This window comes from Zonotrichia albicollis, chromosome Z, assembly GCF_047830755.1.
Source record: "Zonotrichia albicollis isolate bZonAlb1 chromosome Z, bZonAlb1.hap1, whole genome shotgun sequence".
Classification (NCBI taxonomy): Eukaryota; Metazoa; Chordata; class Aves; order Passeriformes; family Passerellidae; genus Zonotrichia; species Zonotrichia albicollis.
The window spans coordinates 32,520,368-32,537,251 of record NC_133860.1 but is presented as its reverse complement, the minus strand read 5'-3'; the positions used below and the strand labels follow the sequence as shown (position 1 = coordinate 32,537,251).

At 37.4% G+C, this 16,884-nt stretch overlaps 1 protein-coding gene across 1 annotated transcript in view; it reads right to left on the bottom strand.

Moving 5' to 3' along the window:
* The window catches only part of ITGA1 (integrin subunit alpha 1), a 69,640-nt gene that overhangs the window by 8,742 nt on the left and 44,014 nt on the right, over positions 1 to 16,884 (bottom strand). The window contains exons 10-23 of the mRNA XM_005490672.3: positions 14,586 to 14,659; positions 13,461 to 13,605; positions 12,207 to 12,349; positions 10,471 to 10,614; positions 8,867 to 9,121; positions 8,316 to 8,446; positions 6,164 to 6,327; positions 5,837 to 5,973; positions 4,798 to 4,908; positions 4,159 to 4,244; positions 3,838 to 3,973; positions 2,785 to 2,865; positions 956 to 1,032; positions 184 to 273 (exon numbers count right to left, since the gene is read on the bottom strand). Coding sequence (XP_005490729.1) covers positions 184 to 273; positions 956 to 1,032; positions 2,785 to 2,865; positions 3,838 to 3,973; positions 4,159 to 4,244; positions 4,798 to 4,908; positions 5,837 to 5,973; positions 6,164 to 6,327; positions 8,316 to 8,446; positions 8,867 to 9,121; positions 10,471 to 10,614; positions 12,207 to 12,349; positions 13,461 to 13,605; positions 14,586 to 14,659 — 1,774 coding nt within the window. The remainder of the gene's footprint in view (positions 1 to 183; positions 274 to 955; positions 1,033 to 2,784; positions 2,866 to 3,837; positions 3,974 to 4,158; positions 4,245 to 4,797; positions 4,909 to 5,836; positions 5,974 to 6,163; positions 6,328 to 8,315; positions 8,447 to 8,866; positions 9,122 to 10,470; positions 10,615 to 12,206; positions 12,350 to 13,460; positions 13,606 to 14,585; positions 14,660 to 16,884) is intronic.

Sequence of the window (16,884 nt, the reverse complement as noted above, 5' to 3'; positions counted from 1 at the left end):
AGGGACAGTAACTGCTCCACTAATTCATGACTTATCTTTTCAGAGAAGCCTGTGCTTCCGCTTTATGAGCTTTGAAGCTGTGGCCTGTAGATACTGGGCAGATCAAAATCAAAACAACACAATGTTCTTTGAATACCTGCAATTTACTATGCCAGGAAGTAAAGTTCAGAGAAGTATCAATACCTTACAAATATTAATCCTAATTCATATTTTACTGGAATTGTAACATGTCCTCTGTTGTCACTCAGGGTCTCAGGTGGTTCTTCACTGTCACTGAAACAAAATAACATACATCACTCAGATCAGACTGCTGGGTGGAAAGTAATCTTAGAAAACAAAATACCTACAGCTCTGGGTATGAAAGCATACTACTCATTTCCAGTTAAGTACTGGCTTCTAAAAATAAATTAAAATACCTTTTCCAAGAACTAATGATTTAAGTCCTGCACCAGCCCCAGCTCACAGACGGGTCTTTGTTAAAATTACAGATGGCAGGTGACTGAATAAAAACAGATCAGTTAGAAACCACACCATCTCTGGGTTTTGTAGGGACAGCAAACACTGAGAGCAAGTGCATTCCTTTTCCCTATCAGGGACAACTTCTGCAATGCTCTTACTCTTTGAAGGCCAAGCTTTTTGTTGACTGTGATTCATGCTAAAGTGTGCAGTAATTCTCTAGGAGACTAAACCTTTGCTGAAGGTGAAATAACCGGAAATTATGACTCACTTGAAACTCTAAGGCTGTAGAGAGTATCAACTATTTATTTAGTCCACTTAATCCACTTCTGGACTGAATACAACCGTAAGGGTTCCAGCTCTACAGAAAATTTGACTGTACTTATACAGAAAATGTAACTGCTTGTGAGTTCAGAAGCCGCTCGTGTTTTACTATTGAACACAAAACTGTGGCGCTTTCAAAAAAAAAAAAAATCAGAAGGCAGAGACCACAACTAACCTTGTTGCATATACATGAATAGTAGCATTTTCCAGGAGATAGGATGCGTTGAATTGGAAGGATATTTTGAAAGAAATCTGTGTAGAGAAATACATTACACATTTTGAAAGGAAAAAAAAAAGCCCACCCTAACAGGTGTGGTATAATGATTGATATAATGAAAAATGTACCAACTTTTGATTTTATCTAGGGAATCCTTATTAATATTTTAGCAGCTTTCTATGAATCTGAATGAATCTACTATTTGGAACTTGCCCCAACCAAGAAGGAAATCCAATAGTTTTCACTTATTAAACAGAAGCCTCAAATTTTCACAAGTCTCAAGAAAAAACATTATGTAGTATATTAGAAACACACGGCTAAATAATTCTTAACTGAAAGCAATTGGACTTACAAGCAATTTATCAAAATCTCTTTTTTGCTTCTAATGAGAAGGAAAAAAAGCTTCAAAGCCTGGCTATTGCAGTGGAGATAAGCTGCCTGTAGAAGGCTGCTAGATTATCACTTAATATACAGTAGAACCCCTAGAATGCCAAAATAAATGTTTACAATGTCAATAAAGGAGAGACCACTAGGTATCAAAAACATCTCATTATTATAATAATCAGGACAAATCTATCACAACTTGGAATTACAAAAAAATTAGGAACACTCTCCTAAATGTTCTTTCTCATATTTGACACTTAAGTAATTTTATAAGAAACAAAAGTTTTCTTATTTGTTACTGTATGGAATTTTCAGCTCAGATTTTTATCTTTCCTTTTATGTGTACAAAACTTTATTTGTATTTACAAATTAATCCACAGGAAGTTGTCCTATATATAATATTTAAAACAAAAAGCAGCTTTAGAAAAGAATATTAAAGGGGATGAAAAGAATATATTAGGGATGCATCAGTGAAATCAGTGAAACAGAGATGAATTGATTTCTGAATGCAAAGAAGTGTGAAATTTCTAAATTTAGGGCTTTACAGCTATAGACAAACTAACAAGCAAAACATGAAAGGAAAATATGAAAAATCCAGTGAAGCTGTGAATGGAACACTGTGGGCAGAGGCATTGGGCAATATACTTATTTGGCTTCAAGGAGGTAACAGCTGACTTTATCCCTACAAGTCCAAGTCCAAGGGGTGTTTGTGTGGGAGGCAGTGTAAGAAGACATTGGTACTCCTGGAGCATGACAGAGGGACAAACAAGAAACTGCCAGGAAAGGTTGTCTTATTTGCATGAGAATTGATATTTCCCAATTCAAGATCAAGACCTAAGTATGGCTTTTCGAAGCCTTAGTTTAACTGAAGCTCTCTCTCCCTCCCAACAAGAGATACAGACATCACTGGAACTGCTCAAGATGGGAGCTTGATTTTAAGCTGACTACTTGCTGGAAAGGCCTCTCATTCTCCACTGAGCAGAGGTGAAGCCTTGATGCCTGATTTTGGCAGACCCGGGATGGCATCTTATTCTGTCTTCAATCAAGGGACTACACTTTATATACAAAATAACTAAACTCATAGGCTCCCGGCTGTGGAAAGCCTCGAGACAGACACTTCTGGTCAGGCGAGCCACTTGCGTGTCACTTGCATTCTGACAGTGTCAAGGATGGCAATATGCATCCTTTACACCCTCATGTACCACATCTGACTGCCCAGCTACTGAAAATCTGATGGTTTTCCCATCTGCCTTTGTGCAGCTGACGTCAAGGATAGCTTAGGAAACATGCATGGAAAGTTTCTGGGATGAACACAAGAGAAAAGAACTTCAGAGGTGATATGGACTGCCCTGCCTTTAGAATAATATGGGGCAAACAGAACTTGCATGCAGGGGACTTTTTACCTCTTCTTCAGGTTTTAGAAATGGATATCCCACTTTACAGGTGATGTTGTGATTAGATTCACAGCTATCTTTCTGTATATCCTGAAGGAAAAAAGACAGTGAAAACATGGCTTTGTACAAACTCCTTTAAAATTTTGACCGACCATCACAGACCTGTTGAACATATATACCACTGCCACTTTTCACTGTCATTATATTGTGAGAGTCAAAGCCTTAGTCAAACTTGAACAAAAATATGAAGCCACAAATTCTGCAAGACAATTTTCACCTATGGACACTTATACCAATTACTTGCCATTATGCCTTTCCAATGACAGTGTTTGGAAAAGTCACAATTATATGCTTACTGGACATCATGCAAATTAGTCATGGGGTCTAGCAATCAACATATCTGTAATTACACAGTTTTCAAATTTTGTAAATATGTTCTTAAGGCAGCAATAAAAGTCACATTCACACTCCATCAATTATTGCCATAGGATCAGAAACAGTGCTATGGATCCCTGACTTCTAAATGTGTAGTATTGGGACTGCTGACAGAAAAGAAACTGCCCTAAATGCTTCCCATCTGAACTGAGGTGTACTTGTACCATATCTGCTGAGGCAGGAAGGAAAACAGCCACTTTTGGAAATGCTGTCTGAGGTAGGGTAGACACAGGCACTGATATATCCTGTCCTGCCATGACAATGGTTTTTCTACACATGTGCAAAAGGAGAATTTTAGAGGCGCAGGAATTCTACTGATAAAAAACAAGGCATTTCTGGCTCTACAGATCTACATCTGATGTTTGTCTAAGAGGCAGGCACTTTTCCTAGGTGCCATTGTGAAATTTACATCTGTATTTTAGGAACAGGGCTAGGCAAGAGTCCACTCATTTAAAAAAAAATAAACTCCTTGAGAGGCATAAGCAAGAACAACAGCCCTGGGAAATCTCTTTCAAACAACTGAAATGATGCCAGAGCAGACAAATTAAGGTTTAATAAAAAGACTTCTTCATATCTCTCTAGCATTATATGTTATGATAATTGTGATAATGTAAAAAGAAATCCTACCTCAATGCCAGCAAAAATAATATTTGGAGAGTACTGAACCAAAACTCTGGTATTATAGGCGCTATCTTTTTTGTTCTTCACAGAGAGCTGGATGGTGAACTTATCATTGCGTGACTTTACAATGAATGGAGAAGAGCTGGAAAATAAAGTAAGAATGCTGAACATCTTAACTATTGAATCTGTTTTTAACATAAAGAGAAATTTTTTTCAGCCTCCAGACTATCTTGTTTCTTAATTAGAAAGGAAGTCCTGGCAGAATTTATAATTCATATAGAAACTTTGTACAGATATCAAGAAATGCATTAAACCCAGTGCAGTTACCTGTCTCCAGCTATGCTTGCTTTTACAATCAGAACAAGATCTGAAATGCATCTATTTTTGGCTCCACAATCTTTTGTGAAAGGAATCTGCAAAAATAATATGTTTATTTTTAATTTTATTACATCTATTATCAAATACTTGTATTTTAGTGCACTATCTAATTTTATGTAAGACCTTCTGTTAAATGATCAAAGAAGTCTTCCCTTATATTAACCAGTTAAACGTGCTAAAATCTTGTAAAATGCATGGGTGAAATATAAGCTTTCTCATCACTCCCTTCTAAATGACGCCCCTGGATTCTGAAAAGAAGCATTAATGGAAATATGAATGATGGCAACCACCACAGAAGTAAACAGATAACACTCTGCTTTACCTACCTAAAACCCGACAATAAAATTCTTGGTAACTCTCTTCTATCTTCAGTCAAATATGGACAGCTTTGAAACCCCAGCATGGTTCACAAGCGCATAGAATCAAACTTCTCATTCCAAAATATTCATTTGGAGGAAACATCTCCTGGACAGGCTCAATGACCTCCCCCCCTCCAGCCAATTTGTGGGCAATAGTTTCAGCTCTTGTGTGGGCTATGATTTTAGCCTTAAATACATTGGTTATTGATACAGAATCTTTCTGACTTACATATTCTGCTATTGAATTTGGCAGGTTACTATCAAGAACAGGTCCACTCTCTGGATCAGAAAAATTGAATTCCAGCAAAACCTTTACAGAGTCCTGAAAATCAGGCTTATCCTAGAACATAAGGAAAACAAAACTGCTGTTATGGAAATTCACTTTAGTATCTAAGGAGGTTAAAAAGACCCAAAAATGCTGAGGTAAAAAAACTTTCCTGTCACACTGCTGCTATTCTCCTAGAGAAGCATCTGAATGCTTGCAGTTAATGATGAAACATTCAATGTGCCAGGCATTCTTTATAAATATTTACTAAGGTTTTCCTGTATCTTATCACCAATTTCAAATAGCCTGAGCATATCCCACAGACTTGCATTAAAGAATATCTCAACTATTGACTCACAGACTTTTCTCTTCTAGTTGTGCTCAAAGGATCAGTAAGATAAGCATCAGCAGCATCACCTTTTGTGACGTCAAACTTAGGCCTGCTGTTTGGCGAAGAAAATTCTAGGTATCATTTACCATTAGTTTTGCAGTAAGATACAACTATGTCACAAAACATTTTAAATGTGGTTACAGTATGCAACTCCATTCACTCCACACACTAGCTACAATTTCAGCAAATTGATACTCACAGTTGCTAATTATGCTTCTGTTTTGCAGTGAATAAATATTCTCTATTCCAAATCTTAAAGTTTATGTACTGTATTTTATTAGGAGGAATTGCACCAAAATGCAAACTGAAATTCTCTCACATGGTCCTGCTGAGTTTTGAGTGCACCTGAACTGCTAACCATGACAGCTGCTTGGTTCCACCAAGTGAGGTATGCTCTTTCTTAAGACAGACACAGAGACATAGCTAAAAAGACTGCATATAAAAGTAAATTGTTAATACATGTATAAATAAATAGTTTTAAACAAATTTTATGTACACTTCTTAAGATAAATTCTGAGCACAGACTTTGTTGTCCAATTTGCAATTAATGGAAGACATACTTGGGTTACACTAGTGTGAACATGAGAAAAATACTTTAAATGATTTACTTGCCAACATGTAGAAGTTATGTTTCGTACATTCTGACCCTTTGATTGTTATATTTTTTTGCATTTTCCTCTCATGGCTTTCTGTGAACAAGCTTCGAGATATCTGTCTTTGTGCATCAAGGGTAATCCAATACTGCAGACCTGGAAAGGAGGTTGAGATCAATATTATGAAGCACTTTGTCTCTATGCATTCTTTTTTCCGAAAATATCTTTGATGTGCTTTGAACACTGAATTTAGAAGAGCTGAATTCCATTTTTTAATTAATAAATACATGCAAGAATAGATGTTTTATAATTTAAAGCTTCCATAGCTTAGTGCTTATCTACTTACTGGATTCAAATATATCTTCTTTTGATTTTAGTCTGGTCTTAAAACAAATTGTGGCGTCTATGCATATTGTTTTTCTTATATTTATCTGACAATTTTGTTGCTGAATATTGATGCTTTTAGGTATAAATTGCATGGAAACATTCACTTCAGCCACATCACGAGACCTTAGGAAAAAAACACAAAGAAAACACTTGGAAATAAGATTAGCAACTTTTTAAAATTTAAGAATGAACTCACAAAGTATGCAACATTCAACATTCAGATACAGACATAGAATCACATAGGAATCATTAAGGTTGGAAAAAGCTTTAAAATCATTTGAGTCCAACTGTCAAGAATTTTATAGCTAAAAAGAAAAAATTCCTCAATGTTCTTTGGAAAATAACAGAAGCATAAAATCCATAATTGAAGTGAGATTCCGGTGGCACATGTTGATGGCACCATGCTGCAGTACAGTAGCTGACACAGCGTTGGCCATGTTGTGCCAATTAAGAGGCCATCTATTATTTCATGTTTTCTGTCTTGGCTGTGTGATGCTATAAAAACAACTGGCAGTTGCAATCCACTTCTCTAGCACCTTTTCAGTCTGCATTTGCCTTTCTCCATTTAGGCAGATTATTGCATGCCTATTAACTGCCATTACAGAAAGAACTCATCATACAGAAAACCAAAACGCGAGCAACAAAAAGAGGAGGCAAAGAAATGTCCTCAGCAGCAAAAACCTATAAAGCACTACAGCATTTTTTAAAGCTCAACTACAACTCAGGAGGGAAAGTCTCTGAAGAGTTGGGCACAAGAACAACACAATGGTCTAGAAAAGTAATTAACTATAAATCCTCTACCTAAAACTGGTAAAAGAGGAATTATAGAGGATTGGAGGACAGTCATAGGATTTCTCCACAGAGCTGTGGAGAAAAGGATACCATGTGAAATATTTCAGAAAAGATACCATGTGAAATATTTCCAGAAGCATTTAAGCAACTCTACAGAGCCAGATCCATTTTAAGAAAGATTGAACTCTTATCCTTGAGAGTATCACAAGATACTCTCAAGGATAAGATACTTGTACAAGAACAAGACTTATCCTTGAGAGCATCACAGATGAAAATAATATTATACATAAGTTGGAGCACAGCAAACCATCTCTTAGGTTGTGGGTAGACAAACAGGCTAATATTTGTCCCCAGTTTGTTTCACTTTAAATGTCCTTTGTTCTTGGAATGCATTCCTGTCTCATCCCTTGGTCCGATTCAGCTCCCTTTTGGCCATGAGATGCAGCATGTCAGTGCACTAAACCATCAAAAAATTTAGTTGGCAAAGTATTATCTTTCTTCAGAATTGTGGTCTCAACAATGCAGTGAAGGCCATCACACTGTGTTTACACATGGAACATTTAGAAAGAAACTACGAGGTGAAGTTCAGAAGAAGCTGGGAGCTTGAGGATGGTAGCAAGCCTTGGCAAACTTGATGACCTACCAGGTGAGTTAGGTGAAACAGCAGGACAGAGAAAGCAAGGGACTGGGTTAGCAATTTCCTTACCAGAAAAAGAAATAGTTTTAGTTGTGGCTTAGAAATGAGGGATTTAATGTCATACTGTTTATTTGTCATCTCCCTTAAAAATGATATTGCTCACTACTAGATCTGAATCATATTCATATAAAGGAAATGAACTGACTGTTAAGCAGAAGGCTGAGTTTAATTTTACAGATTTTCTGTAGGGCCTCAAAGTGCAGTTTTCCTACTAAGAAATAAAACCAGTTTTCTTTGTGATCCCTTAACATTTGAACCTGTTCTTGATATTGTTAATAAAATAATATGCAATATACTGTGAAAAAGGGAGAAATTCAGGTTTTTTCCTATTTTACTTTGTGCCACAAGTGGAGTCAGTTTCTATTTTGAAGGTGGTCTAGGAGGACAAGTTCTTCTAGGCTAGCAAGAGTTCTATAGTATCCCTGTATTTATAACAGTATACATTGTTTAATGCTCATTCCTCTAGAGAGATGTAAAGAGATGAATATTTGCAGTCCTCTGGGATAAAACATGGCATGGAACATGGGATGAAACCAGTAACCTTACAAAGTCCAAACAATCACACTGGTATCCAAGCAGAAGTTTTTTTCCCTGTCCTGACAGTTGCTGTGATTCTGCGTACCAGAAGAGGGCAGCCCCTCCAAGGCCTCCGATGGTAACATCAATCAGCCCGTCATCGTTTAAATCCATTTCTCCGTGCACGGACTGGCCAAAAAATTTCACTTTTTCCCCATCTCCACCTGATGCAATACGCTGTGAAATGCATAAAGAAGTTAATGTAGTGCACTTTGAAGGGTTTTGTAACAGTCAAGATGCTTTTGACGGCAGTCAGATGGGGTTTAGGCTGTTTAACTACGTTAAATTTTCACTACAATACCCCTAAAATAGTTACCATGGTGATGAACACACTATAAATTTTTAGATTGCAAAATATCTGCTTTTCTGGCTGTCCAGAGCATGTCAGAAGGTTTCTAATAAACCCATGTGAGTATATTCTTTAACAATATTAAGACTCAGATTCAGTTAAATCAGTATGAGTATAAAAGCATAGAGCAATTTAGAAAAAGCTGTTACAACGGGCCAAGTCACAGCCTCATTCTATGCTGGGAAGACAGGATTATAAACACTATATACATTAGAGCAGCTGTCAACCTGTGGAGTTTTACTTCATACCTGTGAATATTTTTTACTGATTGCTTTGCCACGGCCATGGTAAATATAAACAGCCCCCCGGTGGTCATCTTCCAAGGGAGAGCCTATCACAATGTCATTGTACCCATCCAGGTTGAGGTCCTTCACGGCAGCGATCGCGGTCCCGAAGCGTGCCCCGCAAGGCTCGTTCTTAAGAACTTTGCAGGTATCCTGCTTTAATGGTGAACAGCACGTTTGCTTTACGGGTTCAAGACTCATCTGATATTCAAACTTTGTCTGTGGAAGAACAGATTTAGAGTTTGTGAATTTGCGCCAACATCTCAGCCATGCAGAGTTTTAAGAGCTCCTGTCCAGAAGACAAATGGATGAATTAAACAAAAGAATTACAAACTATTCCCAGTCATTACGTGGATGGCAGAAACTGTGCTTCTACAGCTATAATTCAAGTGTTCTTTCTGAGCAGAATGGGGCAATAACATTCTTGCTCCCTCTCCTTCTGCCTCTAGATGTTTCTGCATATTTCTTGAAATTTGAGGTTCACAGGAAAGCACAGTATCATAGCAATATTTGAATGCTATTGTAAGTAAATCACTTCATTCTTTAGGGGGTGTAAAGAGTTTTTCTAAAAGCATTCTCTTAATCTGAGAAGTTAGCCAAGTTTCTAATGAAACACAGATGGCAATACTGTTATTGCAGAACAAAAGATAGCATTTCTTTTACAAAGACTGAATTTTGCCCTCAGTACGTGTGGCCTAACACACGTATTCTGATCCAGTGTGTATACTGGACCAAAACAACACAGACACTAGGGCATGAAACCAATCTTTCCCATGAATTCCATGTCAGAAATAAGCAGTAGCAAGCAGTTACTGCATCTTCTTTATTTGGAGCTGGGTAACAGTAAATACAGGAAAAACAAATTTCAAACCCCACACTATTGGAGGACATGGAATTATTGTTTTCTCACCAATCCTATTCACCAGCAAGTTGTTGTTGGCAATATGCATGTAGAGACTGTAAGAATTCCTTGTCAAAAATATCCAGTCTCTTGAGGTGCTTTTCTTGAAATAGGATTTTAGGAAATCATCATTGCTCAGACATATTTTGATAATATGAGGAGAGGGAGAGGGAGTATGCACAGACAGTGAAAGAAAAGACTTAGCAAATTAATAAAGTGAAGAGTGTGTGATATAACCCTCAATCTAGTCAGATATTTAAAAGCTGCTGGATGTATGGGGTTTAGCTCTAGGTTGCTCAGCAAATCACAAGGATACTGGAGATTACACTTTTAGGATGAATGAGCTTTCCCTAATCCATGAAAGTAAAAAAAAAATGATGAAAAAGTAGTCCTATAAATTTGTATCATTACCAAACTTCAGTTTATAAGATATAGTACTTATGTATTACTTGTCTATAGTACTTAACTCTTAACAAGAGTTTGAGAATGGAGTTTAAAATTAAGTCACATTATAATCTCAATTTGACAAATCAATTTGTCAAAACTATTTTCCCCTATTTTCAACAATTCATCTTCCCTAGTTCAAATTACTGTGTTTCTTTAAAATAAGGATAAAAAGACAATAAAGAGCTTGCTCTATTCCTGTTCAACAGAAATCATCACTTACCTTGTTCAGACTGTAAACATACACTTTCCCTTGCTCCTCTTTCTCAGTTCCCATATACATAGGAGCTCCAACAAGAAGAAGGTCTGTAAATGAGTCCCTATCGATGTCAACAGTGGTAATTACACCCCCAAAGTATGACCCAATCTGTAGGAAAACACAAAGTATACATCAGAGACAGAGTTAGCAACATCATGCTGCTTTTCCTTTTCAGAGACCTACTTCTTGCTTGCAACATATTAACCACTAGGTATAAATTTTCTTTGCTAGCTAGATTTTTTTTGGTCTGTCTTTGAAGCTTGTTTTCAGTTTTAGCATTTGTTGTCTGATTTTTTTATTAACAAGTAGGCCATTCAACTTTCAACTCTTCTGAGTTTGAAAGGATAAAAGGGTGCTTTCTACCTGTTATGGGGAGTATGACCTCTTAAAACAGCACTGGAATAAGAGTATCTTAGGGATGCTAGTTTTCTCTTCAATAAACAAGTAAAAAAGCTTGGGCAAAAGTTCTGAGATAGCTCAGTGTAGACAGCCACTCAAGTTATTATTTTCAGAGGAAAAAAAATTACATGAAGAGATAGATACATTCGTAGATCAGGAGCAAGCCATAAGATTCATCCGATTATATTCACAGATAAGCAAAATACCCTGCACTTCATTTACACTTAACAGAGATGCAGCCTCCTCTTGTCCAAGATACATCTCTCACAGAGATGCTTCGAGTTGTCCAGATGTCTCAAACCTTAAAAATCACGGAATCACAGAATGGGTCAGGCTGGAAGGGACCACAGTGAGACATCTGGTCCAACCTCCCTGCTGAAGTAGAGTCATCCCAGAGCACACAGCACAGGATTGTGTCACGATGGTTCTTGAATATCTCCAGTGAGGGAGACTCAAAATCTCTCAGGACAATCCATTCCAGTGGTCACCCATGAAGTAAAGCATTTCTTCCTTATGTTCAGGTGGAATTTCCTGTGCATCACCCTGTTGCCTCTTGTCCTTTTGCTCAACAGCACTGAGCAGGGCACGGTCCCTGCTATGACCCCTCCCTGCAGACACTGACAGACACTGATGGGGTCCCCTCTCAGCTGTCTCTTCTCAAGGCTGAACAGGCCCATACCTACTTTAGTTCATTGACTCTAAAATGTTTATTTGATTGAGTGATTGATTAGCTGAATTGCAGGTATCAGCTACAGATGAAAATTGAATCTGAATGCTCCTGAGAGAAGGTGATTCTGCAGCCTGGGGAGATGAGAATAGGCAGGTCTCTCAATTCTCATAAGCATAATATTATCTTAATAATACCATCCTTTATTATGCAATCACATGGGGATTTTTCCTCTTACAGCAACAGCTCTGTGAGCTGCTACCCAGTGTAACAAGCAACTATTCAATACTTCAGTCTATCCAAGAAGATATCCTTGCACAGAACCATGCTTGTCAAAACTCTTTCCTGCCAGTGACATGCTCTTCCATTCAGCAGACAGAAAAAATTGCACTACAGAGATGGCAACAACCACTTTGACACTAGTGAAGATTCAACCCCCAAAGACAAAATTCCCAAGTATCTACTGTACAATCCAATTTGCATTGCTAATTATGCCAGAGGATCTGCCTAACTTTTCCTTCTCATCTTGCTTACAACTCTCATTTTCATGTGCTCTTCTAATGTGTTCTCATTTGCAATACTTACTATTTCTTCAGCTTACTTCTTTGTGTGCTAATTGTGAATGCGTACTTACTTGTTCTCCATTTAATCTCTGAATCACTTGCACCTCTTTTCCTTCCATCTTATAAATGATAACTTGGCCAGTGTGATTGTATCGTGGCTGTCCTGCTATGTACAGCACACCTCCAGGTGTCAGTGCTGAATTCACAGTATATCCTAGGATATCAAGATACAATACACACAGAATGCATCAGAAATACTTGCTGTGATTCAGAGCCTTTGTAAGGTTTATTCCACAACAATATATTTACCTCTATTGATGATAGAGAGCAACAGCAGATAATGAAAAGGCCTTTTTTTTGTTTACAGTCTCAGAGTGAGGAGCACCCTTGGGTTATTAAACCTGATCCCAGGCTGGGGATCCATGTTCACTTTGCCATTCTCACACAGTGTAAGAAATAAGTCATGAATAGCTAGTTGAAAAGCTGCTTTCAAAGAACAGTTGTCACTGGCCCACTGGCAAACTCATGGAGTCTTCAAAAAGTAATTCTGGGGGCATTTTGAATCTACCTCTGCTCTGTTTATTCTTAACAACATTTTAACAACTTTGGTGAAGGAAGACCTGAAAAATTTGTAGTGAAATTAAAACTGAAAGAGTTTCAAGTTTCATGGGAGTTTACAATCTTAATTTGAAGATTACATCACCACATTGGAGTTGTAATAAAAGGCATTTGGCGTAAAGAAAGTGTACTTAGGGAAAAACATTAAAATATTTTAGCAATGATTCTTTGTCAATGGAAGTATGACTTCAATGAGATAACAGAGCAAACAGAAACATGAGGTATAGAGGTATAGAAAGCAAGACCTAGGGGAGAGAACTCTGAACTTTTTGGTAGAAAAATAACCTGCCAATATGCAAAATATTATTATAGAAAAAAATATGTTGGTCTTGCTGGTTTTGTCCATTGATTGACAATTTGCTTAATTTTAAGCAAATATTTGGACTTAATATTGTAGAAGACTTTTTAACTATCAAGGCATAGAAAAACTTGATAACAATACTAGAGGAATCTGTGAAATCTTCTTTGAACAGATTAAACATTTCTGTTGAGAAAGTCTAGATATACTTAGGTGTGTGTTTGGACTTGTTTTCTAGTTGTAGGAGTTGTTATTTAGTTTTTTTAAAGAACATGAAAATCAGAGAGTAGACGTGCTCCCTGGCTCCTGGCACTTAAAATATTCTGTGTCATACTCCTTTTGAATGAGCTTTGAGAGGCGTCTTGTAGCATTTGTTGAAAGGTGTTGCAAGGTGGGCGATTTCTGTTACCTAGGTAGGCTGCGAGAGGTTCGTTTCTCTCGGAACGTCTGTCATGGAAGGTGTCATTAGTTGGCATGGAAATACCAGTGTCTTTCACCATCAGCACTGTGCCATTCCAGTCATATGCTCCAACTGCTCCAAGCATGATCCAATCCTTAAGGAGAACAAAACAAAAAGCCTGTTCTCTATGTGAATCATCTTCTCTCTGTGTGAATCATCTTTAGACATTCATGGTTCAGGATGCTCACATTTGGGTAATGCTTCCTGCGTGCTTACAAAGTTAGCTTTGCTTTTCCTATTATGGTATTGATCCTACAATTATAGGGTCATGGAAAGGCTTGGGTAGAAATGTCCTGGAAGATCATACAGTTCCATCCATCCATTGCCATGGCAGGGATGCCGTCAACTAGACCAATTTGTTCAGAGCCCCATTCAACCTGTCTTTGAACACCTCCAGGGGTGGGGCATCCACAACTGCTCTGCACAATCTGTTCCAGTGACTTTGCTCCAAGTAAAGAATTTCTTTCTAACATCTAATGTAAACCTCTGCTCGTTTACTTTAAAACTGTTCCCCCTTGTCCTATTGCCAGCTACCATGTAGCTGTACCCATGTACCCTTTCTCCTTCCTTTTTATAAGCCCCTTTTAAATACTAGAATGCTGCTCTAAGGTGTCCCTGGAGCCTTCTCTTCTCTGAGCTAAATAACCCTATCTTTCTCAGCCTGTCTCAACAGGTTAGGTGCATCAGCCCTCTGGTCATCTTTGTGGCCCTGCTCTGGAACTGTCTTTCAAGTTAAAACATTGCCCCTTTTTCTGTCACTAAGGGCTCTAGTAAAAAGTTTTTACCCAATCTTCTTAACATATTTTTAGGCCATTTTCCTGATAGAAAGTGCCATGGGAACACTAAGTTTAGAGTTCATATGAAGTATATATGTACTCTCTCATGCTTTTGCTGTTCATAAATGTTTTTTGTGTACATTTCACAAAAAAGGTAACTGGATTACAGGACACTACAAAACTTCCAACAGCAAACAGGACTATACAAAAAAATCCGAAACACTTATTCCAAATTCATAGAACCACCAGCAAAAATCTACTTTGTAAAATAACTTCCATTTTCAAACAGTCTGTTTACCTGAGAATAATGAGCACTGAAACCAGCTTGAGACATTTCCATTTCAAAAGAGGAAGCCTGCTGGTCTGTTGTTGCTATTAAACAGAAAAAAATAAGTTTAAAAAATAGATTTGTTCCAATCTGAAAAAGTAACTGAAGAGTGTTATGAAAATGATCATATGATTGTAAAGGATAGCATAATTAACGAATCTATCCAGTGACTATAGTTTACCGTACAGTTTTACAATAAACACAGAAATAAAGACCCATGTTGAATGCTACTATTAAAAACGGGAATTTCCATTTTAAGATCATGTCTCAAAACTTGTCCAACAAAGTTTCTGGGCTAAAACTGACCAGATTTGAACTCAGACTGATGGCAAGTATGTTTGGAATGTTTGATTAATATGGTTAAGCCATTTTCCACTTGAGCTAAGTGAACAATAAAACATCAGCCATGTAACCCTGGCCTTGTATTCAAGCAACTCAAGTTTTGTAGGCAGCTGGAGGAACTTTAAATGAAAAACACTTGATGTTTGTATGAACCTTTGCAAAAACAACATAGGAAAATCTCTGCTGTCCAAGATTCATAAGCCTTAGTGAAGTGCTCGGGAATGATAACCCTGCCCAGACAATTACATGAAGATCTGATTCTCTTAAATTACTTTGGATAAAAAAGTTATCAGGTGATTTTTGTACTAGATTCAGTATCTTGACAAGTAGTCATATGCTAGTTATTAAACTTTGATGGGATGTTTTTCTTCCAGGTAAACTTGAAATATCATCAGAGAAGAAAAAGTTCTGCCTTTTCCTCTACTTAAAAGAAAGATAAGCAGCCCTTAATAGTCAAGGACTATTTTGCCACTATAAGTGTCCAAGTAAGGGAACTATATTCTGCATGTTGATTCTTCCTTGAGAGCAAGACATGCTAACAAGCAGTGGAGGCAAGCTACAAAATCTGCACTGGTACTGGTCCAGGAAGTGTTCACAGTTTGCTACCAGCCAAGTGTTGCAGCAAGCCTTCAACTGTGGGAATGAAACGGAGCCATAGCAAGCCATGGTTGCATGAATTTCAGGCATCTGGACTATTAAATAATACTGAACTTTTCATACTCAGCAACTAAACCCCAGCAGTTGCTCCCAGGGACATGATGGCTTTCCTAATTTTTGCAATATACAGCCAGTCATAGGAAGGAGACATGATCTCAAGTACAAAGTGTTTGACATACAAATGAAGGCTATCATGTTTCACAAGATGTAGATGCTTTGCTAAGTCTGAATAAGTCATTTTTAGGCAAAAAACTCTTAAGCTGCACATCTGCTGATAAACAATATTTTCATGCAGTAAAGGATGCTCCTTAATGAGCTGAGAAAGACAGGATTCTCACAGCCTGAGGCAGAGGACAAAGCTGGTACTGTTGGAGTGTGCAGCTCAAAATACTACTTAGATAATGGCCCTTAGCCTGACTTTCCATTCAGTTTTAAACTGCCAAGCATCTTACAAAGGATATTTTGTGAAAAAACATTTGTGCCTGCCTACGGGTTGGATAAAACATAAAACTGCTGTTAAAAGCAATGTCCATGCCATGAGACACAAAGGGATATGAAAAAGATTATGTGTAAAAATTCACTGGCTGTCAAGCAGGGCTTTTTGTTGGATTTGATTTTTCAAATCTCTCTCAATTTTTCTTTGATTTTTTTTAAAGAACCAAAATGAAGTTAAGAAATTCAAGAAAAAAAAAAATCAAATGTACTACTATACTAGCAAGAAGCAATTTAGATGGAGAATTTAAACAGATTCAGATATCAAATTTCAACAAACAAGGTTCTTGTGATGCACAGAAGCTACTATGTACAGAGCTGATTAATCTCCAATTAAACACATGCAATAAACTGGCTTGTCAAAAGCTGCAGGGCACAGAATTAACCTGCTTGCTTCCACCACCAGAAAAAATGCATGCATGGACATGGTTGTGAATCCAGAAAACTGAAAGGTTTTGGGATACGACAGGAAACTATGGCTCAAGAATCAGCATAAATTGATTTGGTCAGTATTATCTAACTCAGTATTAACTAACTGCTGGAGCAGCTTGACCTTGCCATGCTTTGACAAAAAGCTAAAATCCCATTTTCATTTGTATTCTGATTCTCTTGCAGAGAGATTGCATGACTTCTGGGACTTAGGTTGAGGGGGAGACATTTCATGTCTTATATTGCAGGTGTCTTGTGTAGAAATCTTAGCACATCTCTGAGTTCCTAGAGAGAATCAGCAAACCAAGATGCCTTTAGGCAATAATGAAATTAATTAGATTTTCAAAAA